At 48.7% G+C, this 26,555-nt stretch overlaps 1 protein-coding gene across 7 annotated transcripts in view; it reads right to left on the bottom strand.

Annotated features, from left to right (window-relative positions):
- Positions 1-360: 360 nt before the first annotated feature.
- Positions 361-26,555, bottom strand: part of Slc25a25 (solute carrier family 25 member 25) — a 35,557-nt gene continuing 9,362 nt past the window's right edge. Inside the window, exons 1-11 of one of the 7 annotated variants that reach the window (XM_052723885.1) lie at positions 17,586-17,698; positions 7,533-7,659; positions 7,361-7,448; positions 6,729-6,764; positions 6,380-6,491; positions 4,896-5,054; positions 3,630-3,782; positions 3,237-3,344; positions 2,978-3,145; positions 2,316-2,466; positions 361-2,229 (exon numbers count right to left, since the gene is read on the bottom strand). In XM_052723885.1, coding sequence (XP_052579845.1) covers positions 2,045-2,229; positions 2,316-2,466; positions 2,978-3,145; positions 3,237-3,344; positions 3,630-3,782; positions 4,896-5,054; positions 6,380-6,491; positions 6,729-6,764; positions 7,361-7,448; positions 7,533-7,659; positions 17,586-17,624 — 1,326 coding nt within the window. In that variant the 5' untranslated portion in view covers positions 17,625-17,698 and the 3' untranslated portion in view covers positions 361-2,044. The other 6 variants (XM_052723881.1, XM_052723883.1, XM_052723879.1 and 3 more) reach the window with 6 other exon arrangements.

Below are 26,555 nucleotides of genomic sequence, written 5' to 3'. Positions count from 1 at the left end.
CTTCAATGCCCATCAACTGCTCCAGTGGAGATGGTGAGCTTGCACAAAGAGCGAGCCCTCTAACAAAGCTCTGAGGAGACAGGCTGAGTAGGTGTGACAGAGAAAGGTCTAGCTGACCGGCCTCTAGCACCCGGGAGGCCTAGGCAAAAGCAGCCTGTGGTGCCTGGAGACCATGTGAAGAACACGCTCCCTGAGGAAGGGGAGGCCCATGCCACAGATGGAACAACCCCACAGCTAACCAACACCCACTAAAGACCACGTGCTCTCGAAGCTGAGGTGTAAGTATGTAGGCGATGGATAAGGGAAATGTAGATGCCCCCCAACCCCCAAGGCCAGAGCAGAAAATTCCTGACTCCACTGTCACATTGAAGCAACTTTATTAGAAGGCTGCTTGCCTTTGACAACTCCAGTTACAGCGATAGAGTATGCAGAACGGTGATTTTTGCATTGATCTTTGCATCCTATTTGGATTTTTCTCATCAGGCTGTCCTGGGACAATGGAGGCACAATTGCCAAGTGGCCAGCTGACTGCTCATTGAGCAAGGGCAGCCATGGGCCAGGAGGGAGCCCGGGTCAGAGGTTGGGGGGCAGGCCACCTGGCCTTTTAGTCCTCGCCTGTGTACCAAGTTCCCAGTGAAGCACCCACTGCCTTGCCATTCCAAAAGGGCAAAACAAAGACATTCTCAGTCCAGGAAAGGACGGTAAACGCCACCTTTCCCGCTACCCTACCCGGCCCACCAGGGGATACTCTCCACAGCAAGGGTCCTCCCTTGTGCCTTTCCTTCTGTTTCCAGTTGGGAGAGGAATTTCTTTGGACAGACATACTGTCTGTGTAGGTAGCAGGTAAGGTCACTCTGTGGCCACTTTTCCCCCATCTCGTCTCCCCACCCCCCACCAGGTGGTAATGGGAAGGTACACTCAATCATGAACATAAATATGAATAAAAAATGAACTTGACAATGACAGGCTATTAATTAAACAAATCTATAAAAATAGTTAGGACATAACTCTGTTCAAATAAATACAAAATAAATAGGCTCCAAGCAGTGTGATACGCCGTGTGGAATGTGAGGCTGGTCCCACTCGGCCCACAGGACCTTTGAACAGACTTTAAAGCAGCCAGACCACTTCCCTCCGCACCCCCTTCACCCCCTTCCTGCTGTCTCTCAAGTGCGGCACATGCGCAGTGTCCAGCTTGTCCTTCTGAACCGAATCCTTTTCCCAGTAAGACATAATTAAGGCCTTCAGCATGTTTTCCTTCTCATCAGGACAGCACACAAAGAGCAGATGCCCTGCCCCACCCTCACACCACACAATGGAACAGTAAGTGTGGTGCCAGTCCTGACAGGGATTAGGGACAGATCAGAGGACATGAGGCCCATGCAGGCAGCACAAATCCTCTGGGATCCAGGTCTAGACTAGCTTTCAGCAAAGCCATGCACCATGGTGCCAGGCAGCCAGTGCCTGAGTACCCGGGCACATCCAGGCAGCCTTGCTGGCGAGCTCAGAAGAGGCCAGGATGTAGGGTACTTCTTCAGCTTCCCGTACCACAGGTCCACAGGATGCTGCAGCCTGGGACACAGGTTTGGAGGAGCAGCACTGAGGGAGAGGGACAAGAAGTGGGACAGGCCCACTTCCTACCACAGCACATCCATGGGAAAGACATGAGGGGCACAGGAATGCTCTTTGGACCACAGGGAGGGTGGCTGACGGCTGGCTGCGTGGACGAGATGGAAGAGCTAAGCTGGCCTCCAAGCTCACTCTCTGGCAGGCACTGCAGAAAACGTCCTGTCTCTAGGTGCAGGAGCCCACATCCTACTGACCTCTGGACTCCAAGGAATGTCCACAGGTCTTCCTTGGAAGGGACATAAGGGTCTGCCAGGTCAGCAGGACCAGCCTAGAGCTTGCCAGTCCCTGCCCCTCCCCTGTGGCATCCTGGGTTTCACAGCTTGGGTAAGTCAGCTTAGTGTTGGCACATTCACAGAATGAGATGGCTGCACATCCTGGGCTGTAGCCCAGGATCACCAAGTCCGCCACCCTCCCGTCACCGAGACTGCACGCCCAGAGTGATCTTCAGGTTCTCGTATACCACGTAGCTGATGCTCACAGCCGGAATCACCTTCATGAAGTTGGGGGCCAGCCCCCGGTATAGCCCAAAGGCCCCCTCAGTCCGCAGAATCTGTTTGAAGAGGCTGCTCATGGTTACCTCAGGTGCGCCCTCAATGGAGGCTGTGGGAGAGAGGCCACTGGTCAGACGCCATCTGTCAGCCATCCCAACTATTAGGGACATGAAGTCAACACAGGCCCAGCCTTACCTTGTGCCTGCATCCGGGTCCTGACCAAGGCCAGTGGGTAGCTGGCCAGCTGGCCACAGGTACTGGAAATAGTGCCGCAGGCCAGGAGAACGAACACACCAGGGTCTGCACTGTTCACTGCATAGCGCTGCAGCCAGGTGTTCTTCAGCGTCTAGAGGCAAACAGACGTGAGCCTTAAAGAGCCAGTGTGGGGGACATGCTGCGGGTAGGGCAGTTACTGGATCCACAGGAAAGCTCTTTCCTAGCACGTGGGATTTGAGAAGCCAATGTGAACTGATCCACTTGGCCAGAGCCTTTTGCATCCGCTGTCACTTGGGGTTCTTGGCTAGGACAGGGATCAGGACGCGGGTAGAGGGAGCACTATGTTCCCATACAGAGCACCTGGCCTCTGTGGTATGGAGTCTGAAGAGATCTCTGAGCCCCCAATAGTCACTGAGTTCTGGGATCTGCCTGCTGAACCTCTGGACCCTTAGAGGGTACAGAACCTGGGTCAGAGTTCATACTCGCTGTGCCAGAGGTGTGGGTGATGGGAGACCATTGCAGTGAACAGCTGACTGCTATCTTTCATCTAAGCATCTCCATCAGGAGGCTGTGGGTACCGGACCGGGCAGGTGCTGAATTTCCCTCTCTGGTCCCAGGGCCTATGCCTAATAGGGCCTCACCTCATAGACAGCTAGGTCGATGCCAGCATAGGGAATGATCCCCAGCATGTTGGGGATGTAGCCCTTGTAGAAGGCAGCTACACCCTCTTTAGCCAAGATCCTCCTGGCACAGTCCAGCATGCCCGAGTACTGGCCTGTCTTCCGCAGGGCCATCCGGGTCTTCAGAACCTACAATGAGAGTGACAAAAAGCATGAGCATAGCCCATTCCTCTCTGTGTCCCATGTGTACTGCCCACTCCAGGACCCAGGTGACCCTTACCTCCATTGGGTAGATACTACTCTGGGCAATGGCCCCAGCCAAGGAGCCTGCCACAAGCCTTTCATGGATCCTCAGTGTCTCCTGATCACTCCCGACAAGGCGCTTCATCTGAAACAGGAAAACACAAAGGGATGCACCGAGGGCCCACAGCACCTCTCCTGGCCCTGCCCTTCCTCTCATGGCCAGTCAGCTATGGATGAAACCTGTGACCCTGAAGCTACTTTTTGCTGGCCCCAGATGGAAGGGAGTGGTAGAAGAGCTGGTGTCATCCCCAAGCCTCCTACCTATCTTGCTGTCCTTTGGGTACAAGTATTGGCTCTAGCTTCAGGGACCTCAGTCCAGCAGATACCACATGAGCAGCTACTACCTGGCAACCCTGTCCCAGGTCCTCACCTGCTCATATGCCATGAATTTGATGGCTGACTCAGGGGCAATTTTGAGGACGTTGATGCCATTGCCCCGCCAGAGAGACTTGGTGCCCCCTTCTCGAATCATCTGTGTGAATCCGCCTATGATGCACATATTGTTGCTGCGGGAGGCATGGACCTGAGGGGGAGAGGAGATGAGAGGCACTCAGCAGGATTGAGGGCTGCCACTGTCCACCTTGGGAGAAGCCTGGCGTTTTCAGAACACAGGAAGGCTCTTCCCTCTGAGCAATTTGAAGAATAACTTAGCATCCTGAGGATTCAGCAGGCATGGCTGGATGTTTTTGTTTTAGTATTATTATTTTTGACAAACAAAAAAACCAAGAGTAAGAGGGAACTGTTCAAGTTTCTGTTCTCTCAGAGGCTCTGGGAGGAGGAATGGCTGCTCAAGGCCACGGTGCTGGGAGGAGGGGCCAGCCCAAGCGAGATTAAGCCTAAAGCTCTTCTAAGTCCTTTGCTTCTGTCTCTTTCTGGAAGACAGGGGGAGATCCCACTTAACTTATGCCAAGGGGAATGGGGTGGTGCCTGCAAAGTATTAACTCCAACTCCATTAGCTGCATGGGAAGTTTGGGCTTTTAAAGCAGGGCCCCGGCTGAGGAAGCCAGGGGAAGCTGCGTCACCAACAAACCATGGGTAAAAATCGACTTCCCGCTCATCTGCATGAGCACCTTTAGTCTGCCCAGGGGTCTTCTAGGGGATGTGCTGTTTCTGGGCAGGCCTCCTGGCACAAGAAGTGCCAGAGAGAAGCAAAATGAGGTAACTGGTCACTGCAGACAGACACCAAAGTCCATGAGTGTCCACATGTGGGTCATTTCACAATGCTTCCCCTGACATCAGACAAGCTTATCTCTGCCCTGTTGACGTGGAGCTGCATGCCCAGGGAAGGTAGAGGTACTGCTACCTGATGGCCTCTGGGTCATGAAAGGTTCTGTTCACCCTACCATCCATGAGGTACCCTATCCATCCTGAGATGTGCTTAAGGAATTTAGGTCCTGGCACACTCCAAGTAACAAGCCCATGTAAGGTGATGCACAGCTTAGGTTTCTCATATAAAATTAGACCAGCTAAATGCAAAGGTCACCTAGGCCTGGATCTACTGGTGCCTGCAAAGCATTAACGCCATTAGCTGGGGTGGGAAATTTGAGTTTTTAAAGCAGGGTCCCAGCTGAGGGAGGGAGGGGAAGCTGAGCCACCAATGAACCATGGGTAGGAATCTGCCCACTTTCCTGCTCACCTGCATAAGCACCTTCAGTCTGTCTAGCGGGGCAGTGCAGGTTCTGGAAACTGCCCCTGCCCCACCTCCGGCCACCAGGTGCCTCCACCACATCCCTGTCTGCCTCTCTTCCACTGTGAACTCATCTGGGACTGTCAGATTCTCACCAACATCGAAGATCTGTGGGAAAGACAAGCAGAGACACAACCAGCTTTACTCAGGACATCTGTGGCCAAGCTGCTAGCCCAGCGATGGTCACTGCCTTCCATCCCTCAAGTGGCCACACAAATGGTGAGGATAAGAGGCACTGAAAACTCACTGGAACTCTTGCCCTTTGCTGACAGTGGCTGCAGCTCTTGACCTTGTCTAGAGAGGAGCAGGTAATGATTGGAGGGGAGAGCGTTACAAAACTGCTGGGCTGCCCTCCTAAGGCGGCTCCTGCAGCTTGCGGCAAGGACTGCAGGGGTGGGCCACAAGGATCAAGGATGGGTATAAACCTTGTAACCTGATGCGGACGGAACCAGATTGCGGGCAGGACAGAATGTTATGCAAGGCCTCAGCAAGCAAACTGCTGTGCTGCCTGCGTAATGCCGTCTCTCTGGAACTGGTCCTGGTCAGCTCTGCTGACCTCTGGGCTGCAGGCCAGAGGCAGGCCAGCTGTTCTAAGCTGTAGAGTCAGCCACTTACTTTCACCCAAGAAGCCCTGACCTGGTACTGTGGGAGCAGGGTGGACAAACAGGAGTAGGGGTTAAGTCAGAATGATATTTCTTTTTTTTTTTTTTTTTTTTTTTTTAAAAGATTTATTTATCAATTATGTATACAATGTTCTGCCTGCGTGTACGACTGCAGGCCAGAAGAGGGCACCAGATCTCATTACAGATGGTTGTGAGCCACCATGTGGTTGCTGGGAATTGAACTCAGGACCTCTGGAAGAACAGCCAGTGCTCTTAACCGCTGAGCCATCTCTCCAGCCCCAGAATGATATTTCTAACTGTGGAACCACATCTGCATTCCTGAATGGGGAACCTTGCTAACTGAGTGGAAAAAAAAAAAAAACAGTATGTAGGCCCCTAAAGGGCATGCTTATTAAAAACAAAAACCAAAAAGCCAGAGTCTAACTCTGTAGCCCAGGCTGCCCTTTACCTCATGAGGCTTCTCTGTCTCAGCTAGGACATGCTATTTTTGCCATAGAGAGAAATGATACTAAAAAAGAAACCCAGGGAAGGCGGAGGTATCTATAGCAAGGTCTCTTCGCCCATCCTAAGGAGGACAGACTGTATGCTTCTGGGGGAAGCAGCGGCACTGGGAACAGGAAGGCGTTCCCAGTGAAGGGCCAAGGGAATAGTCATGCTGTTCAGGCTGGTCAGTGTGGAAAGAAGAGGAACATATAGCCATATTTTGGCAAAGGGGGACAACATCTCCTGGCTCAGGCCTGGCTGAGGAAGGAATCACTGATACCAGTCAAAGATGGCTGCCTGAGTGGACGGTGGGGTGTGTGGCCTCACCGTTGAGTGCTTCCAGTACAGGATGATCTCCGGGATATTCTCCACGGGGTGCAGGAGATGGTAGTCCCTCCACTCATTCCAGTCGATGGTCATCGTGCCATTCTTATCCATGCTGTAAGGCAGAAGCATGGTTACTCCCGTGTGTCACACCCCGTCTGCCAAACGTGTGCCCCACCACGGGATGAAGGTAGGTGCCGTGGCCACTGAGGAAACCACAGGCACCATGTGCCCATGAGAAAGGCTAAGGTGGCTCAGTACCCCATTTTCTACAAAATGGAGACATGCTGGCCCACAAGAACCCCATTCTGATCAGGGAGGGAGGCAGTCACAGGGTGACACAGATACTTACTAGGTGACAGGGCCCCAGAAGTGGCCCGTTCGTATTCTGACAGACAGACAAAGGAGGATGCAAAGGAGAGAGGAGAAACAAGACAAATAAATGCTCTGAGCAGGTTAGTAAAGCAAGCACACTCCCAAGGACACTGGGGCAGCACAGCATGAGGACGAAACCTTTAGTGAGGGGCAGAAGTGGGCTCCAGGGGCTGCTGTCCCTGCGGTCAGCCGGCTCTGAGTACAGCCAGGTACAAACTGTCCTGGTGGAAGAGCTTTCCGGAAGCCCTCGGCCCACGAGTGAGCCATCTTTCTGGCCAGCATATGTGGCTACAGAGTGAAGAACAAGCCACTAGCAGCAATCCAACTCAAGGACAGGCAGAGAAAGTGTTCCAGGGACACTTCTCACCAACATGAAATGCCTACAACTCAGCTTGTCATTTTAAGGGTCACTGGCAAATGGGCTAATTCCAGATTTGTGAGTCTTAGAGTAGGGCTGCAAACCTCAGGAGAAGCTTGCTTTGGGAAGGGGCTTATTCATCCTTCCAACTCACAGGACCAGTCTCAGGGCAGCAGGTTAACATGAACAGCACGTGGATTAGACCAAAAGTCATTAAAACATCCTAGAGAACGGAGCTCACCCACACTCACCTCTTAAGAATCTTCTCTGCCTGCTGTTCAGAGATCTTGACACCCAGGTCCCGCAGGGACTGCATGATCTCTTGAGCATCGATTCGCCCTGTAACAACAAGGGCCATGAGCAGGGTCTGGCACTTTGTAAGTCAGAGGTCTGCCCAGCAGGGGAGCTACAAGCCAAACTCACCATCATTCTTTTTGTCTAGACTCTTGAACACCAGCCTCAGCTTTTTCTCGTGATCTTGGAGGTAATGTACGAACTCTTCAAAGTCCAGTTGCCCATCAAGGTCCTTGTCACCAGCTTGCACAATTTTCTAGAAAACCAATGTAAAAACTTGAGTTTTGGCTCACTAGCCTCTTGTCACAATGGGGAAATAACTGCTCTCCACAGGGACCCAAGATGTCCTATTGCTAAGGATATACCAGCCCATGGGAACCCATCACGTCAATTTTACCCACAGCAGAGTCACTGCTTAGGTTCCTATTCAGAAACCAAGCAAGGGTCCACCCTGCTTGGGTGTAGAGAAGTGCTCCCTTGAGGAAGCCCTCAGAGAGACCAGCAGGGCAGCCTGGTGCTTGTTCTTTCCAAGCATCCCCAAGTCCAGCTTGTTATACAGCCACGATCAGCGGCTTGGCTCCCCTGCAGGACTGTCCCTGGGACAGATCCCCTTAGGAGCTCTGCTACTTGCCCTATCCCCTGTGGTGGCACTAGTCCAGTAACAATTTGGTGACCAGGGTAAAGGTGCAAACAATGCCTACTTGGCAGAAACGTTGCCAGGGAATACTCTGGAGGCTGCAGAGACAGGAGGAGCCAAGGGCAACTATTCTTGGGCTCACGATGGCACTGCAAGTCCAGTCTTTGGTTTCAGAGACATCAGATATATCCAACTCCAGATTCCCAACCAGGCGCTGAAGGCCAGGGCAGCTTTACTAGTTCAGTGAACTAAGGCTTTAAGTGACCCTGATCCTTGGTAGCACCTGTCTTAGGTAGCTTTGCTTGGCAGCTGTAACAGCAGCTGGATGCAAAGCAGCTGGGCACTTCCCCCCAAGACAGGGCATGGGGTATGTGAAAAGCTTTACTGAGGCCTCTCCAGCAGCTTGCTCTAAGAGGTACAGCCTATCCTTTCCCACATGTTACAAAGAAAGAAACAGCAGTTAGAGATGGCATTCACAGGAGGCCATGGCCAGGGTTGTCATGTGCATTCCACCTCAGTGGCACTTTGTTTTTTGTTTTGTTTTTTAATTACATTTAGCCAAGAGTGGTGGTATGTGCCTTTAATCCCAGCATTCCAGAGACAGAGGCAGGTGGACCTCTGTGAATTCAAAGCCAGGATGGTCTACATAGGCAGTTCTAGGCCAGCCAGAGCTATAGAATGAGACTCTGTCACTGGGGTGAGGGAGGGGGGGGAGGAGGCTTTTTAATTACGTTATTTAATTATTTGGAGAAGGCACTTTGAATCAAAAACAAGAGAATCTCCCAAGGAAAATATTCCTTGGTACTCTTATGGACAAATCCATTCACTCGTCAAAAATCATCATGCTAAGTCAAAGTGTTTTGAGCCAGCTAGGGTTTAAAAACTGATGGACCACTGGCTGGCTCACACTCCCAAAGGTAGCCATCATGGTTTCCCTCTTACTTAGCACTCTAGCCATTGATTTCGGGGAGTGGGGAGGGCAGACATAGATCCCTAGGACCCAACAATGTGAGGGGTAAATTGGCGTGTGGAACTGATGGAGCACTTGTCTTATCTGCTAGCTGGGATTATGTAAATTCTTGCCAACATCTGTGCTCTTACTCAAGGGCCACCACCCCAGATTTCAAATAGGAAGGAAAAAGGTATATGTCACTTAGGGAGGAGGCATACAGAACACTCTCTCTGGTCCCTAGATAGCCTGCCACCAAAGTAATCTGTCCTGGGGTGATGTCTTGTGACACAGACCACCCACGACTACACTAACTATACCCTATTTTAAAACATTCTCAAAGAGCTCGCTCTGTATCTGTGGGCACAGTGGTGTATACCGATAATCCTAGCACTAGAGGGACTGAGGCAGGAGGACTGCTGAGAGTTTGAGGCCATTCTGAACTATACACCAAGACCCTGTCTGAAGAAAGAACTGCTAAGTGTGGTGGCAGAAGGTTTTAATTCCAGCTCTAGGGAGCCAGAGACAGATCTCTATGAATATTAGGTCACTCAGGGCCGCATAGAGACCTTGTCTTAAAATAAAATAAAGGAAGGGAGGACGGGCGGACAGGCAGACTTGCTCCCCCCCCCTTTACAACCACTCACACCTGCTTTGGGTCTCCATTCTGCGATCCACAAATCAACACATCAGCACTGGGGGGCAGAATGGAATTTAGTGACGCAAAGAAAATCCCCAAGCCATGGTTCAGTTTCCCATCACGCAAGGGCCAGGATCATGGCTGCCATCCTGTTTCCTGGGGCACTTAAGCATTTAAAAGTCCAGGAAGGAATGCTGCCCTCCATATCGTAGCCTCTCCTCCTCCAGTGTGTTTCTAGCCTCAGCCCCAGAGTCAATAGAAACTGCCCAAGCAGTGAGACAGCCCTGGACCTCGCTGACACCCTGTACATTTTAGGAGACTCCACCTCAGCCAAAGATTCCATCTCCTACAAGCACCTTCTCTCTTGGTCCAGCCTTTCTTGGAAATTACATGAAGACCAGTCATTCCCATGACAATGACATAACATGCTGGCTACAGCCCCAGAGGGCTGGGGAAACACCTACATTTCAGACATTCTTTCCTCTTGGCAGGGAAGTCATGCCTAGGTACCATTCATCTGTTCACTCAAAGCTAGTCCCTGCCTGCTGCCCCTCGCCACACTGGCTCAGCATACAGACCTGCTTCCATTGGCGGTAGGTGGAGAACTCTTGCGAGGGGATAAAGACACTGAGTTTGAAGATGGACTTCAGCTCTGCGGGAAGTCCCTTGGATTCAAAGTACTGGAACTCCGCCTGGGCCTCCCCAATGATGGGCACATACAAGCACAGGCAGAGCATGCTGGTGAAACCGGGTGCTCAGCCACCGCTGTGAGCAAGTGCCGGCAGAAGTCAAGAGTGGGAAATGCCGGCCGGGGTTCCCAGGAAAGTGGCACAAGATATATCTTGCCTCAGCTGCCACTGGCTGCTTAAGTCCTGCCCTTTTACTTAATAGAAAAAACCCGCCCACTCTAAGTGCAGCCAGCAGCCAATGAGCACAGGCCCCAGCAGCGACAGTATCAGGTTGCTCAAGAGCAGAGGAGCAAAGATCAGGACAAACGTCACTGCTTGCAGCAGTTAACTCTTGGAGCCCAGGCACAGGCACTGCCTAGGGATGCAGTCCCATGTCCAAACAAACCTTCAGCCCTGGCTCTCAACCCCCGAAAATAAACAAACAGCCAACATTCTGTTTTCATACAAGGTCCCCAAATGCGTCACACTATGCAGCTTTCTCCTCTCAGTAAATAATTCCCAACTGAAAATTCAGTCGAACTAAAGACTGAATCAGAGCCCATTGTAAACTGACCCAGGCTACAGTGAAAGAGGAATCTGAGAGCCACATCCCCAGCTGTCCTGGAACACAGAACCCACAATCCACAAGAAAGCAGTACCTGGGAACTGCTTCCATCAATCACTGGGGTTAGGCAAGGGCGAGACTCATAGTCCTCAAAGCCCATGCCCACTCAGAGCACTTGAAATCTTGGTTTGATCATAGCTGTAAGAATCTGCTGTGCCATCCTGAAGCCTTTTAAAATTAACTACGATTAAATGAGCTCGGACTACAGTCCCGGCATTTTGGGGGCTGAAGGAGGATCTCCAGTTTGAGGCTCTAAGCTACATATTATCTCAAAAATGGGGTGGGATGAAGGCCCAGGGGTAGAATGCTTGTGGGTCACACTGAAGGCTCAGGGTTTATCTAGACTGACTGGGAAGTGCTTGAGAGATTAGTAAAGCACACCTCTGGGTGCGTCTGTGTAATTCCAGAGAAGACTAGCTAAGCAGAGAGGTCCTACCCGAGAGCAAGATGGGGCTGCAGCTGGAATAGAGGGTGAAAGCAGAAAGCTGGCTACTGTAGACTTGCTCTCTCCTCTCTCTGCCTCCTGGCCATCATGATGTGCTTAAACACAGGAGCTAAAACAAGTCCTTCCTCCCTAAACTGTCTTCACGGTAATACAAATCTGACTAGTTGCTGGGCATGGTGACTCAGGCTTGTAATCCTAGCACTCAGAAGGCTGAATGAAGCAGGAGGACTGTTGAGAGTTCAAAGTCAACATGGGCTACAGTGTAAGATTCAAAACTAACCTCAAAAACTAATAAAATGACTAGCAAAGGCTTACTCACCAGCAAGAAGAGGGGGAGAATGGAACTAAACTGGACCCCTCACCTACGCTTTTTCACTGCAAATACTCGTCATGTGGTTGTGGGCATTCCCATTATCACCGTGTCCACTGGCAGCCCAGCTCTACATACAAACTTTCAGAAGACAGAAGACCTCTGGTCCTGGAAGGATCTGATTTTTTATTTTATTTTTAAATTGTATTATTTTTAACTGCGTATGTGTGTGTGAGTGTGTGTATGTATGTGTGTGTGTGTGTTGCCATGCACAAGCCATGGACATACAGGTGTCCTCAGAGGCCAGAGGCACTGGATTCCCTGGAGCTAGATTTACAGGTGGTAGCACGAAGCCTGGTGTTGGTGATAGGCGCTCAAGTCCTCTGCAAAAGCAGCACATGCTCTTAGCTGCTGAGCTGTCTCTCCAGCCCCCAGACACATCATTCTTTACATGCCAGCCTGCACTCTTTCCATTCCTTCCTTCCCTCCAGATGGGAGTCTCTGAGGGCGAGATCACGTCACTGTGACAGGACAGGATCAGTCCTGCCCCCATTCCTTCTATGGTGTATCCCTATTCCTTCATCCCCTCCTAATAGAGACTAAGCCTTGTCACTCCTGGGATGGACTGAAATGGATAGTTACCATTTGGGGATCAGCAAAAGCGAAAGGATTTCAACTCCTAAGTGTTTTAAGAATCTGTGAAGATACACACCTTTAATCCCAGCACTCAGGAGATAGGCAGGTAGGTCTCTGAGTTCAAAGGCAGCCTGGTCTACACAGAATAAAACTGCTAAGAAGATTCTAGAATAAGACACTGCTGTATAATCGTGTATAACACTGAAACAGAATCTAACAAAGGAGAAGGCATTTGGGTAACCCAAGACTTGAGTTTGTAAACCCAGGCCTTGGTGTACACTCAATCTGATGAGGAGGTGTTCTCTAGGAGGAGTTCTGCTCAGATTCAGCCATCTCTGAAATTGCCCAATCCAAAACATTCTGCTTTTGAGCTATTTTAACAGACATCTTTTTTTTTAGATTTATTTATTTGTTTGTTTATTTATTTATTTATTATGTATACAGTGTTCTGCCTGCATGTGTCCCTGCAGGCCAGAAGAGGGCACCATATCTCATTACAAGTGGTTGTGAGCCACCATGTGGTTGCTGGGAATTGAACTCAGGACCTCTGGAAGAGCAGTCGGTGCTCTTAACCACTGAGCCATCTCTCCAGCCCTTAACAGACATCTTAAGTCCACTGCTGGGGTCCTAAAACAGAAGGCTATAGCTTCAGACTTTGCATACCCTAGTCTTCACCTCTTGCTTGACTCACAAAAGGGCTTTGCCAGTAGTTTTTGGGTGAAGGCTGATGAAATGGCTCAGCAGGTAAAGCTGCCTGCCACTCCAACCTTCACTCACACACATGCACAAATGCAAAAAAAAAGAAAAAAGCCAGGCGGTGGTGACACACGACACGACTTTAATCCCAGCACTTGGGAGACAGAGAAACCGTGTCTCAAAACAAACAAACAAACAAAAACAAAAAACAGGGAGGGGGGCTAGAGAGATGGCTCAGCAGTTAGAGCACTTGCTGTTTTTCGAGAGGACCCAGGATCAATTTCCAGCACTCACATGGTGGCTCACACAGCCATCTGTAACTGTAGTTCTGGGGATCTAACACTCTCTTGTAGCCTCCAAGGGCACCAGGCATGCACATGGTGCATGGACATGCATACAGTCAAAACGCCTGTGTGTGTGTGTGTGTGTGTGTGTGTGTGTGTGTGTGTGTGTGTGTAAATTAAAAAGGAATTTCCTTAACTATAACAAAGGTCATTATCCTACACAGACCAATAGTTTTGGAGAGGCAAGGAATGTTCTCTGAAATGTTCTGCAAGTGACTGTTAACATACTATTCTACAGTGTTACATCAATTCTATTCCAACATTAGTTTCATTTCATTTTCTGTGGTGATGGGGACTGAACCCAGGGAGGGCCCTGATGCTAGGCAAGTGCTCTACAATTGAGACACACCCACAGGTCCAACCGAAGTTGTTTTTGGTTTTGAGACAGTTTCTTTATGTAACCCAGGCTAGCCTTGAACTCAGAACTTTCTACCTTGGCCTTCCAAGTGTAGAATTACAGACATGAACCATCACCATTAGTTTAAGAAAATTTGGAACATTTTTCTTTTGAACACAGATTGTGTTCAGTAGAGGCCAGGCATGGTGGCGTTTATCTAAATCTATATCCCCAGGAGACTGAGTCGGAGACCAGCCTGGGCTACACAAGCAGACTTTGTTATTCCCTGGAAGAAAGCAAAGCAAAGCAAAGGTGCTTAGCTAAACACCCATCTTCTAATCCAGAACTCCATTTTATTTTATTTTATTTTTGGTTTTTTCGAGACAGGGTTTCTGTGCAGCTTTGCGCCTTTCCTGGAACTCACTCTGAAGTCCAGGCTGGCCTCACAGAGATCCGCCTGGCTCTGCCTCCCAAGTGCTGGGATCAAAGGCGTGCGCCACCACTGCCCGGCTCAGAACTCCGTCTTCAACACAGACACAGACTCTTCCAGAAAGAGTCCATCTCTAGGTACCTGATGTCTGAGGCAACTGCTGTGTCCTGGGACTTCAGACTGTAGGCCACTAGAGGCTTCTGCAGCCATCTCAGTCCTCTCTGCCTGGCTTGCCCAAGTCCCCAAGCCTATGGGTGACAAGACTCAGGCTCACAACCAAGGCCGGGTTTCTGTTACAACAGCCACTTACAACAGCGCCCAAAGCCGATTCCACAGGAGGGAGATTTCAAGTCCAGTTTCTAGGAAACATCTGAAAGCCCAATGCTTAGACCCCTGTGATCAACACATCACACTGCAACACGAGCCACACATGAGGCATAGCAGTGGCAGACTCAGGTCCCACTCCTGGCATCCCAAGGCAGTTCATGGCCCTCGGGACCCGATCACAGCAAACCATGCACTTCTCTGCTCTCTTTCCTGACTCTATCTAGTTCGGTGACCCAGATCTATTTCCCATCCTGCGTACAAAAACAATGGCAGCAGCACTAGAACTCTGCTCAGTGGCATCAGATTTCATGTACTAGGTAAAGGAGCAGGTCCTTTCATGAGCATCTTTCCATTTTGATCTACCAGGACCACCATCAGCTTTCCTCATCCTGCCCCTCTATCACGTGCCCAATCCCCCAACAGGAACTTCCGGTAAGGATTGAAACACACTAAGAGGGCAGGTACAGTGGGAGGTAGCACTGAGTCTGAAAGTAACTCCCAGCTCCTCTGCAATGACTCAGACCAAGCCAGAAGTATTAAGTGAAGGAGCCTGGCAAGCCCCACCCTCAAGGCTCTCAAATCTCATTGGCTGCTCTGTCATTTTATGATCAGGTTGCCATGACAGCCCAGTGTAGCAGGTTTCCAATGAAACCTGCCTACACTTGGTAATTACACACACAATGAGAACAATCCTGACCGCCCCTCAGGATCTAAGCTCCACTGTGCAAGGGCCCCTCCCACTCCAGACAAATGGTTTTCTTTCCCAACTTTCGGATTAACTGTGAGACAAAGATAAAGGGAAACTGGAGCAGTTCCTATAATAAGAGCCTGCAGGAATCCGACTCACAGACACATATTTACGTGGGGTGGGGGTGGGGTGAGAATGGAACAGTAGTGCAGTGGACAATGAGAAGCCTGAGAACTGAAGGTTCTCCAGACTGTCCCCCAAGCTTGCTGAGAAAGGCAGAGGCTGATCCATCTCATGTACTTTGTGCAGTGTAAATGCTCACTGTTTCCATTCTTCATTACCGACTTTCAGAGTCTACGCTGCTCAGAGGTGCTCCCTCTTGCCCTCCCCATGAAGCCCACCAACCCATATCCCCTCCCCAAAACAGAGCCAGTAAATGGTGTGGGTCTCTGCAGGCCAGGCTAGAAAGTCCCAAGGCAAGCAAGCCCCTAGAGGCAAATTTGGCAAGGGGTACCCGTAGGAAACTAGGAAGTAGAGCAGTTATTATTAAAGTTTTAAAAAAGTCATCTTTTTAAAAGGCAGCCAGCTAATTCAGGACAGAAGATGAACAGGGATCAGCATGAGTTTCTCACAAAATGAGCATACCACCACTCCTGGTCTGAGGTAGAGAGCGGCACTCTCTTGCCGTACAGTAAGCTCAAATGCCTCGGGCAGGACAGTCTCTGTGAGATCCTGACTATGGGGAGCTCCTCACAGTCTGTAGACTCTCTTTGATGTCACTGCTCAACTACAGTAAAACATGTCACAGTAAAGTCCCTATCTACTGGTGCAAGCTAGACAAGCATTTCCAGGGAGAGTCAATGTGACATTTTGGGCACATCTATTATATGCCAAACACTGGGTAGATTCTCCTTGCCCTCTAACTGAGAAGATGATTCAGGAATGAAACTCAGTGGTTGAATAAGGCTGCACCCGCTGCAGACAGTCCCGGTCTGTTCTAAGTGAGAGCTCGACCAGCCCCGTAACACAGCTTTCTGAAGGGATGTAAACAAGGTTCCAGAAAGATTGGGGTTAAGTCTCAGCAATTCCTCTCTGTCAGTGATTTGGCAAATTACTGAACTCTTCTGCACTTTAATTCTCCAACCTCCAACTGGGGAGTGCTGTCACTTACCTTGGCTCCTGTGAGCACTGGATGCAAAGAAGAAAGGCCCTGACACTTGGCTGACCCTGGGGGCTGTGGTCAGCTCAAGTCACCAGCCTCTACTCTTCCTGACTCCAGGATCTCCTAGGACCCAGTCCCACCCCTGAACTTCCTCTAGGACCTCAGGTAAACAAATCATGACCCGCCAAGCAAGGGAAAAGTGACCTTCATAAAGCTGACAAGATCTGCCCCCTCTAGCCTGGCATAGTGGCGCACACCTTTAGTCCCAGCACTTAGGAGGCAGAGACAGGCGGGTCTACATAATGAGTTCCAGGCAGCCAGAGCTATATGATGAGACCTTGTCTTGGGAAAACAAAAACCAAAACCCTGTCCCCTTTCAAGGACCCTTCTCTTTCAACTGTCCTCTCACACTCTAGATAAATGAAGGCAGTAGACTTTAGTTCATCCCTTACTTTCAAATGGCTTGTTCGGTGACACAGATAAACCTGGGGTTAATCTACTGAAGCAAACCTTTCCTCAGCAACCAGGCAGGGGCAGTCACAATGGATAAGGAAGTTTACAGTGGAACTGACAGTTTAGACCAAATCTGGTGGCCTTCTTCATCACCCAACATTTCTCCAACACCAAACTTTTTTTTTTAACTTCTCCCTCCCACGCTCATTTTTTCCCTTTCGGGGAAAATAATCCCAGCCCAGCCCCTAAACTAGAAAGTCCTCTTGAAGGTGCTGTGTTACCTTAGGAAACTGTTCTGCAGGTCCGACCACCAGCAAGATGGTGGGTCTCTTTTCCGTGGCCTCAGCCCTTCCGTTTTGTTTCCCCAAAAAGGTGGACATCTGGTCTCCCCGAGCAGGGGCCTGGGTGCCTTTGACTCCATGATCGATGCCCTCTGTGGAGTCTTGGCACCCAGCTCTAGGGAAAAAGCTAGACAGAAAATGCCACAGCATCTGTAGCATCCCGGCTTCCTCCAAATGCCACTGCTGAAGACTGTTCACTTCTTAGGGATGTGACCACAATACCAAAGGTCTCTAGCTACACAGATGTCTGGAATACTAGCCTGGGGAGTTCCCAGGCTGAAGCTCTACTGCAGGGGCTGTTTCCTGCTTTTTCAAATTCGCTCGTGCCTAGCCTGAGAAGTAGCTCACTTAGGGAGCCTCTCCGGCTGCTAGCAATATGGAGAGCAGCTGGGCTACTTCAATCAAAACTCACTTCTGTCAGATGGTGGACGATCAAAGGCTTGGCTCTTTTTTTTTCTTTTTTAATGCAAAAAAAAAATGATATCCAGACAGACCTCTCTTAGAGATGGAAACAACTCGGGGCTCCCAGTCATTCAGCCGTCCTCGCTCATTCTGCAAACCCAGGACAGAGCATCTAGTCTGCATTCTCACTGCAGCAGGGCCTGGCCAATCACCTCTGCCGACACTACCGGGTTCATTATCCCGACCACTAACCCTCCAATCACAGGCGGAGTACTTCCTGCCTGCAGCCCAGCTAGTCCGCAGGGAGGTACAGACCAGGTTCATTTTGCAGAGTCTGAACAGGCTCGTCTTCGGAGATAACTTCCCACTCTCCCCAGGGAAGCTTCCCGAATGCCACTCACCACATTCAGCGTGATCCAGGGTCCTTGGCAACACCTCCTAAGTCACCTAGCATCACTCTCTTCTCCCATTATTCAATTTTCTCCAACCCAAGCCTAGCAGAAAGCAAGCCTACATGGTAGTTGTTTCCTGAGATCACATCAGAACGTGAATCCTACCTACCCCACCCCCATCCCTCGAACCAGGCCCTGGACTTAACATCTGTCCACTTCGCTGAGCAAATGACCATGATTAATCTTCAGTTGTTCTTAGTTTAATAGCAGACAAATCGTGACCAACTATCATCCCTCCCAAAGGTGACTCGAAATGTTCATAATCATTCTGTTTTAAAGATACAAGCCCAAGGCTGGGGAGATGGCTCAGCTGGTGAGGGCATTTGCCAAGGCCTGCTGATCTGAGTATGATCTCGGATCCATAGTGGGAGCTGAGAATCTACTCCCTCAAGTTGTCCTCTGACCTCCACATGTGTGCCCACAAATATATACATGCACATATATGCATACATAAAAATCACATTAAAGGATGCAAGCCCTCCATTCTCAGGAGAGGATGGGGGAACCTACAGCTCCGCCCACTGCTACAAGCCCCAGAAAAGAACTCTATAGTTAGAGACCAGCTTTTCAAAAGCTCCAGCCCTCTGCACCTCCAGCCCTCTGCACTGCAGTTCCACTTTCAGCTTACTCTGTAAACCTGTATATGTGAGAAGCACTCATACACACAAACCCATAAACATTCACATACGTATACTATCTTTGTTTTATATATAAATGATTTTTAAATTTTGCTTGTAAATTTTCCTTTATTTTGTAGAATTCCATAAATGTATCCAAAGAAATATCTACTCATTTCTCCAACTTCCCTCATGCCCTCCAACCTTATCCTTTTTCTTTTCTTTTTTTTTTTTAAATAACCCACTAACTCCAGTTAGTGCTGCCACAGATGCACAGGTCATCCAGCTGGAGCATGGGAAACCTATAAAAAGTGATTGTCCCTTCCCAGCAACCATCCACTGCCAGCAGCGCCTCAGTGTGGGGTGGGGCCTCGAGACTATACCAGGATTTTGGCTGGCTTGATCTTGTTTGGTCTTGGGCAGACAACCTTGGCTGCTCTAAGGGTTTGATCCTCACAGGCAGGTATGTGCAGAAGTCCCATGTCACAACACTCCACCCCATTCTCCAGCTCTTACGTTTTCTACCTCCTCTTCTAAGATGTCCCCTGAGTACAGGTAGTGGTGGTGGTTAATATAGTTACCCTGTTTAGGGATGGGCACTCAGTCTCTTTTTCTCAGCACTCTGAGAAAATCTCTCTGCTGACTGCTGTCCACTATAAAAAGAAGCTTCTCTAACCAAGGATGAGACCAGCCAGATCTGCTGGTGTTCCAAACTAGGTGAAGGACTTTTTTTTTTTCAAGACAGGGTCTCTCTGTGTAGCTCTGGCTGTCCTGGAACTCATTCTGTAGTCCAGGCTGGCCTTGAACTCAGATCCACCTGCCTCATCCTCCTAAGTGCTGGGATAAAAGGTGTGTACCAGTACCCCACCCTGGGCTAAGGATTTTTCTTTTTCGAGACAGGGTTTCTCTATGTAGTTTTGTACTTTTCCTGGAACTCACTCTGTAGCCTAGGCTGGCCTGGAATCCACCTGGTTCTGCCTCCCGAGTGTTGGGACTAAAGGCATGTACCACCACCGCCCAGCAGGACTTTTTTTTTTTTTTTTTTTAAACATACTGGGGACTGAATCCAAGGCCTTAGAAACACTAGGCAAATCCCTACCAATGAGCTACAAACATCCCCAATTCCTTTTCAACTCTGAGACAGAGTATGTCAGTTAGGGTTTCTATTGCTATGATAAAACACCATGACCAAAGCAACCTGGGGAGGAAAGGCTTTATTTCAGCTTATATGTCCCAATCACAGTCCATCTAAGGAAATCAGGACAGGAACCTGGAGGCAGGAGCGGGTCCAAAGGCCATGAAGTTCTACTTACTGGCTTACTCCTTATTGTTTGCTCAGCCGGCTTTCTCATAGCACCCAGGACCACCAGCCCACAAGTGACAATGAGCAGGCCCCATCAACATCAATCAAGAAAATGTACCACAGGCCCACAGGCCAATTTGGTGGGGGTATTTTCTCAGCTGATTCTCTCATCCCAAATGTCTTTAGCCTGTGGCCAAGATGTCATAAAAGCTAGCCGGCACAGAGGGTCTTGAGCTCTTTTAAACTGTATGGGTGCTCTGCCTGCACTGTGTGTGTATGCCACATACATGTCTGATACCCACAGAGGCTAGAAAAGAGTGTCAGATCCCTAAAAACCAGAGTTTCAGATGTTTGAGATCCACCATGTGGGTGCTGGCAATTGAATCCAAGTCTAAGCAGCCAGTGCAAGCCAGGTGTGGTGGCACATGCCTTTGATCCCAGCACTTGGGAGGCAGAGCAGGTGGATCTCTGTGAGTTCAAGGCCAGACTGATCTACAAAGCGAGTTCCAGGACAGCTAGAGCTCTTACACTGAGAAACCCCATCTCAAAAAAAAAAAAAAAAAAAAGAGAGAGAGAGAGAAGCCAGTGCTTTTAATTGCTCAGCCATCTCTCCAGCCTTTTTTTGTTTTCTGAGACAGAGTCTTACTATGTCACCCTGGCTAGCCTGGATCTCTAATGTAGAACAGGCTGGCCTCAAATCACGGCGATCCACCTGCCTCTGCCTTCTGAGTACTGGAACTAAAGGTATTCACTACCACACAGACTAAATTTTTCCACATTTTGTTTTGTGTATAAGTGTATGTATCTGTGTGGGCAGGCATGCGCCAGGGCATACATGGAGGTCAGAGGACAACTTGCACAAGTTGGTTCTCTTCTTCCACCATGTGAATCCTGAGGAACCAAACTCAAGTCATAGGCTTGATGGCTTCTGAGCCATCTTGCCGGCTCAACAGCTGACTCTCTTTTTTTTCCACACAGGTTTCTTTGTGTAGCACTGGCTGTCCTGGAACTAGCTATGCAGACCAGGTCGGCCTCAAACTCAGAGAATCCGCCTGCCTCTGCCTTCAGAGTGCTGGGATTAAAGACGTGTGCCACCACCACCTGCAGCCTATGCTCTTAAAAGAGCTGTGGCTGGGAGGCAGGCAGATCTCTGTGAGTTCGAGGCCAGCCTGGTCTAGAAGAGCAAGTTCCAGGACAGGCAGGGCTGCAGAAAAAACCCGTTTCAAAAAACCAAAGAAATAAAAATAAAAGCGATCAATAATCTCTATTACTGATTCAATAGTCTTTCTTTTGTTCTTCGGTCCTCACCACACACACCAGGACTGAATCTAGAGCCTCTGCTGGCAAGAGCTCTATCACTGAATTATATTGCAGCACTTTAAGAAAACTTTTCATTTTCAGACGGGGTCTCTAAGTTGTTCAGGCTGCCCTTGAACCCATTCTATATCCAGTCAGGCCTTGAACTACTGATCCTCCTGCTGTACCCCCCAAGAAGTTGGATTTATAGGCCTTTGCAACCAGGCCCATCTCTGATTCAATATTCTTTTTTTTTTGGTTTGTCGAGACAGGGTTTCTCTGTGTAGCTTTGCGCCTCTCCTGGAACTCACTTGGTAGCCCAGGCTGGCCTCGAACTCACAGAGATCCGCCTGCCTCTGCCTCCCGAGTGCTGGGATTAAAGGCGGGAGCCACCACCGCCCGGCTTGATTCAATATTCTTATGTGCAAAATGGGAACAGTTAATAGAACTGTTTTTGTTACTTTGGGCCAGTCTAGAGCCAAGACCCCAAAATAAACACAAAATCACACACACACACACACACACACACACACACACACACACACACACGATACTGGGGATTGAATAATTTAGGCCCTTGTCCATGTGTCCATGCAAGGCAAGTGCTCTACCTACCCAGGCACATCCCTAGCCTAACAAGTTAATCCTTTCATAAACCTGAACCCTGTTTAGGCACAGAAGGCAGAACAAATGAAGGAGATAGTGATGTTTGGGGTTCCAACCTACAAAATTCCTTTATGTAGTAGGTACTGGCTTTTAATTGAATGGATTTCTCCACATCATGGAGCTGAGTTACCCCAGGGCTTCCAGCCAGGAAGGAGGATCAAGAACTGATTCACACCTTCCTGCCTATAACAAGAAAAGACTAAGAATATATGAAGAAATGGTTTCAAGCCATTGAACAGGCACAAAGGACAATGCTTCCTGAGAAATGTGGAGAGGTGAGGCAATTGCTGCACTGTCACAGCTCCCTGCCTGGAGTTTCCGGACTCTCATGCAGAGGAAGAGCTTGAATGGAGCTGGGCAATCTCCCAACATTAAAGGGATGAGGCTACTATCAGAGCAGTCTGAGTATTCAGGGTACCAGAGAGAAGACAACTGCAGAGCTACAAGGGTCCCCTTGGAGTCACAATACACCATTAGACTCACAGAAATGATGCCTGATCTACCAGCCAGAGTGAAAACCTCATAGTCCAGGTTTAAGGAAAAACATTCAAGAGGGTGTGGCTCCCAACACAGGCAAAGCCATTAGCCAGCATCTATCAAAGCAAGCCCTCCAATCTTCAATCTGCTTCAAATAACCACACCCAGCCCAAAGCTGGCAGGTATTTTATCACACATTTTCCCTTCACCTGCACAGACCAGGACCAGCTCTGGCTTACTGTGTGCTTCACCAGTATTTTGTTAAAACACTTTGATCTTTGTTGCCTATCTCCTTTCCCAGTGGTCCAGTGGTTAATACAGTCCATTTCTTGCACCCGTCGCATCTAAATCAGAGCACCGAGGAGACGACTGGTTTCTTTTGGGTATCTGTCAATTGTCACGACTCTAATTCTACTTCGCTCAGCTTCCTGAGTTTGAGACCAACCCAACTCCAAAGCAGGGCTGGCACAGGCAGCTTGCTCCACCTGCAGCCTGTACACATCAGCAGCAGCTCGGTAAGGGGAGGGTGGTCATCTGCAGGAGTAACCCACACTTCAAGAACCTAGAAAACAGACAAGGGAATGGACCTCGTGGCACAGTCCAATGGCTTATTTCAAATCACATGAGGAATTGTCGACAGTAGAATGCCCTCGCACAGTACACAGAAGGACAACTGCAGAGGGCTATGGAAGTTTCCTAACAAAACAGAAAGGAGAGCCTGCGCCCGTGCTGACAATGCCCACCTCAGTCTCCAAGTCTTGTCTACCTACTGCTCATCTTTGCATTCCTTTCTTCTTTGCATAATATTCAGGACAGGTGTTGTCAGGGGGAACACCTGGTTTTTAATGAAAAAAATGAAGCCAGACTTCATTTGACAGAAAGTCAGGCTGATTTGGCTGACTGATTTCATAATGAGGACTGATTATGCCAATGAGATCACAGGGAGGTCCCTGTCCACCAGCTAAATGGGTCAAGTCTGAAGCTCTAAGGCAGTGGTTCAACCTTCCTAATGCTGCAACCCTTTAATTCAGTTCCTCATGTTGTGGTGACCCCAACCATAAATTTATTTTCGTTGTGCTGGGCAGTAGTGGTGCATGTCTTTAATCCCAGCACTTGGGAGGCAGAGGCAGGCGTATCTCTGTAAGTTCAAGGCCAGCCTGGTCTACAGAGTGAGATCCTGGACAGAGAAACCCTGTCTCGAAAAACAAAACAAAACAAAAAATTATTTTCGTTGCTACTTTATAACTGTAACGCTGCTACTGTTATGAATCATAATGTAAACATCTGATATGCAGAATATCGGATACATGACCCCTGTGAAAACGTTGTCAGACACTCCCCCTCAAGGGGTTGAGACCCACAGGGAGAGAATCACTGTTCTAATGTTTTTACCCAAACCAGAACTGAAACCAAAAAAACAAAAGATACAAAATGTGCAAGGAGAGAGACACAGGAGTTCAAAGCCACGTGTTCACAATTTACTATTTCAGAGGCACAACTGTAGCAGGTGAGACTGTCTAGGCTAAAATGAATCAACCAGCTAATTCAATTGAGTAAGCTACCCTAGGGGAGCCAGAGGTTCAGGATGTAAGGCTGGGTGAACAGACTAGACCCTCCTGCCAGCGACTCAGCCCTCAATTAGAGAATGAGGAAGAGCCAGCCCTTGTCCCCCTGGCACTGCTCAGTCAGTAAAGGTGGTAGTGATGCAAAGCATGGAATCCCCTAATCTGCATTTTAGAAGTAAATGTAGAAATCTGACTGTGGCAGAGAACAAGAGGTTTACACATTAGTCTCCTGAATGGCTTGTTCCTGCTTGTGAAAAGCCAGTCCCCATCGTTCAAGGTGAATGCCTTTTAACAAAGATGTCTTTTTCTCATCTCTAAAAGAAAAAGTGCACAAAATTAAGCAATTTTAAGCACAGGCCTCTTGAGCCTTAGGACAAGAATGAAGCCAGTCCTCATTGAAACACACCATGTTTTTCCAAGACCATGGTTTTCATTCCAATAAGATTATCTATCAAGTTTCTGAAGAGAATGTAGCTACTAACTGAAGCCAGCATGTAAAATCCCACATGCCTAAAAGGATCAAAACCTTCCCATCCACAGCCTTCCTCTCTTTTTCTATGTGAGAGGCAAACCTGCAGACTCAGTGGTAGGTACAGTGTCCAGTTTGCCCAGGCCCTGGGATTTGAATCCAGAGCTGCCAGAAACAGAGTTTTTGGTTTCTCAGAAACTGACTTAAGAGCGAAGCCTGGGATCAGGCTAGATCAGGTAGTGCCACCTGCAGCACACAGAAACCAGAGGTAGGATTATTGGAGCCCAGGAATTTACAGCCAACCGGGACAATCCAGCAGAGTCAAAACAGATCAGGGGTGCAGTACCACCTTAACTTCCCAAGATCACTTGCTGGGCACTGGTCCAGACTGCAAGCTCAAGAGTGCAGGAACAGCCCAGCATGTTGACACAGCACTGGGGGGACAAAGGCAGACAGATGTGTGTGCTCACAGCCAGGCAGGGTAAATTGTGAGAATCTGTCTCAAGACTAAATAAACAAAGAGCAGGAAGAGGAATCTACTCAGAGACTGCCTTCTACAGGCAGCAGAGCTGTTAAGGGTAGTTGGGAAAAGTCTAACAAAGAATGACTGGTTTGAACTAGACCAGCGCTTGGAAACAATTCAGAAGTAGATTTAATTATGGAACTATTTACTTCTCTGGTCCTATTTTCCTTTTCCTATAGGTTAGAGACGAAGAAACTCTGGCAAACAAAATACACCTACAATGTGAATGACAAATGGAAAAAAGTAAGCTGCGTCCCAGTGTGTTCTATGGGGTGCTACAGGAATGTCTCTCTCCAACGCCTCTGTAGAGCCCTGGACAAACCATTTAACCTCCTTGGTAAGTGTGGAGGCTGAACTGCACACCTGGATGTGTTCCAGATCTAACATCCTATGGGTTCAAAGTCCACCTGAGGATAACATTACCGGCCAGCACAGATGGCTGTGAACAACTATAATCCCCATGCTTAGTGGAGGTGGAGAGAGGAGGATCCTGAGTTCCAGTCAGCCTGGGTCACATAGTAAGACCATCTCAATTTAAAATAAAATAAAATAAAAAAAAATCTAAATACTCTAAATATCTAACTACAAATAAATATACATGACACTAACCAAAAGCAAGAACAGTGTTTCAGCATGTGGAGATGCGCAAAGGGCCAATAGAATTGGCTAAGGTGGCCACTGTCACTAGTTTTATCAAACATGATGATTCAACTATGTCACACAACTGAAGGGGAAGGGTTAGCACACAGTTTCCTCAATTCTTGGTGACCTAAATTACTCTCTCAGGCTAGGAGTATGGCTCAGTGTAAGAACACTTGCCTGGTATATACAAGACCCAGGGGCATATATAAGACCCAGGGTTTGAGCCCCAGCAAGACACAAAACCCAAAGTTAGCCTCCTCTACTGTTTTCCACCACTGGCATTTCAGTGATTTTAGTAAGAATTCTAACTCTGGGGCTGGAGAGATGGCTCAACGGTTAAGAGCACTGCTTGTTCTTCCAGAGGTCCTGAGTTCAGTTCCCAGCAACCACATGGTGGCTCACACCATCTGTAATGAGATCTGGCATCCTCTTCTGGAGTGCAGGCAGAACACTGTATACATAATAAATAAATCTTGAAAAAAAAAAAAGAAAGAAAGAAATACTGCCCTCAGTATTCCCTGTAAAACAGGGAAAAAATAAAGTTAAAAAAAAATTCTAACTCCAGGGCTGGAGAGATGGCTCAGTGGTTAAGAGCACTGGCAGCTCTTCCAGAGGACCCAGGTTCAATCCCAGCACCCACATGGCAGCTCACAACTGTCTGTAACTTCAGTTCCAGGGAATCTGGCACCTTCACACAGACACATATGAAAGCAAAACACCAATGCACATAAAATATTTTTTTTTGTTTGTTTTTTTTTTGTTTTTCGAGACAGGATTTCTCTGTGTAGCTTTGGAGCCTGTCCTGAAACTCACTCTGTAGCCCAGGCTGGCCTCGAACTCACAGAAATCCGCCTGGCTCTGCCTCCCAGGTGCTGGGATTAAAGGCGTGTGCCACCTCTGTCCGGCCTGCCTGGCTTTTTGTTTTGTTTTGTTTTGTTTTGTTTTGTTTTGTTTTTTGTTTGTAAGGATTTATTTATTTATTATGTACATAATGTTGTCTGCATGTATGCCTGCAGGCCAGAAGAGGGCACCAGATCTTATTACAGATGGTT

Source organism: Peromyscus californicus, unplaced genomic scaffold (assembly GCF_007827085.1).
Source record: "Peromyscus californicus insignis strain IS unplaced genomic scaffold, ASM782708v3 Scaffold_7__1_contigs__length_154581171, whole genome shotgun sequence".
NCBI lineage: Eukaryota > Metazoa > Chordata > Mammalia > Rodentia > Cricetidae > Peromyscus > Peromyscus californicus.
Note: the sequence above shows the minus strand (reverse complement) of the source record. Positions and strands in the feature narration are given on the sequence as shown.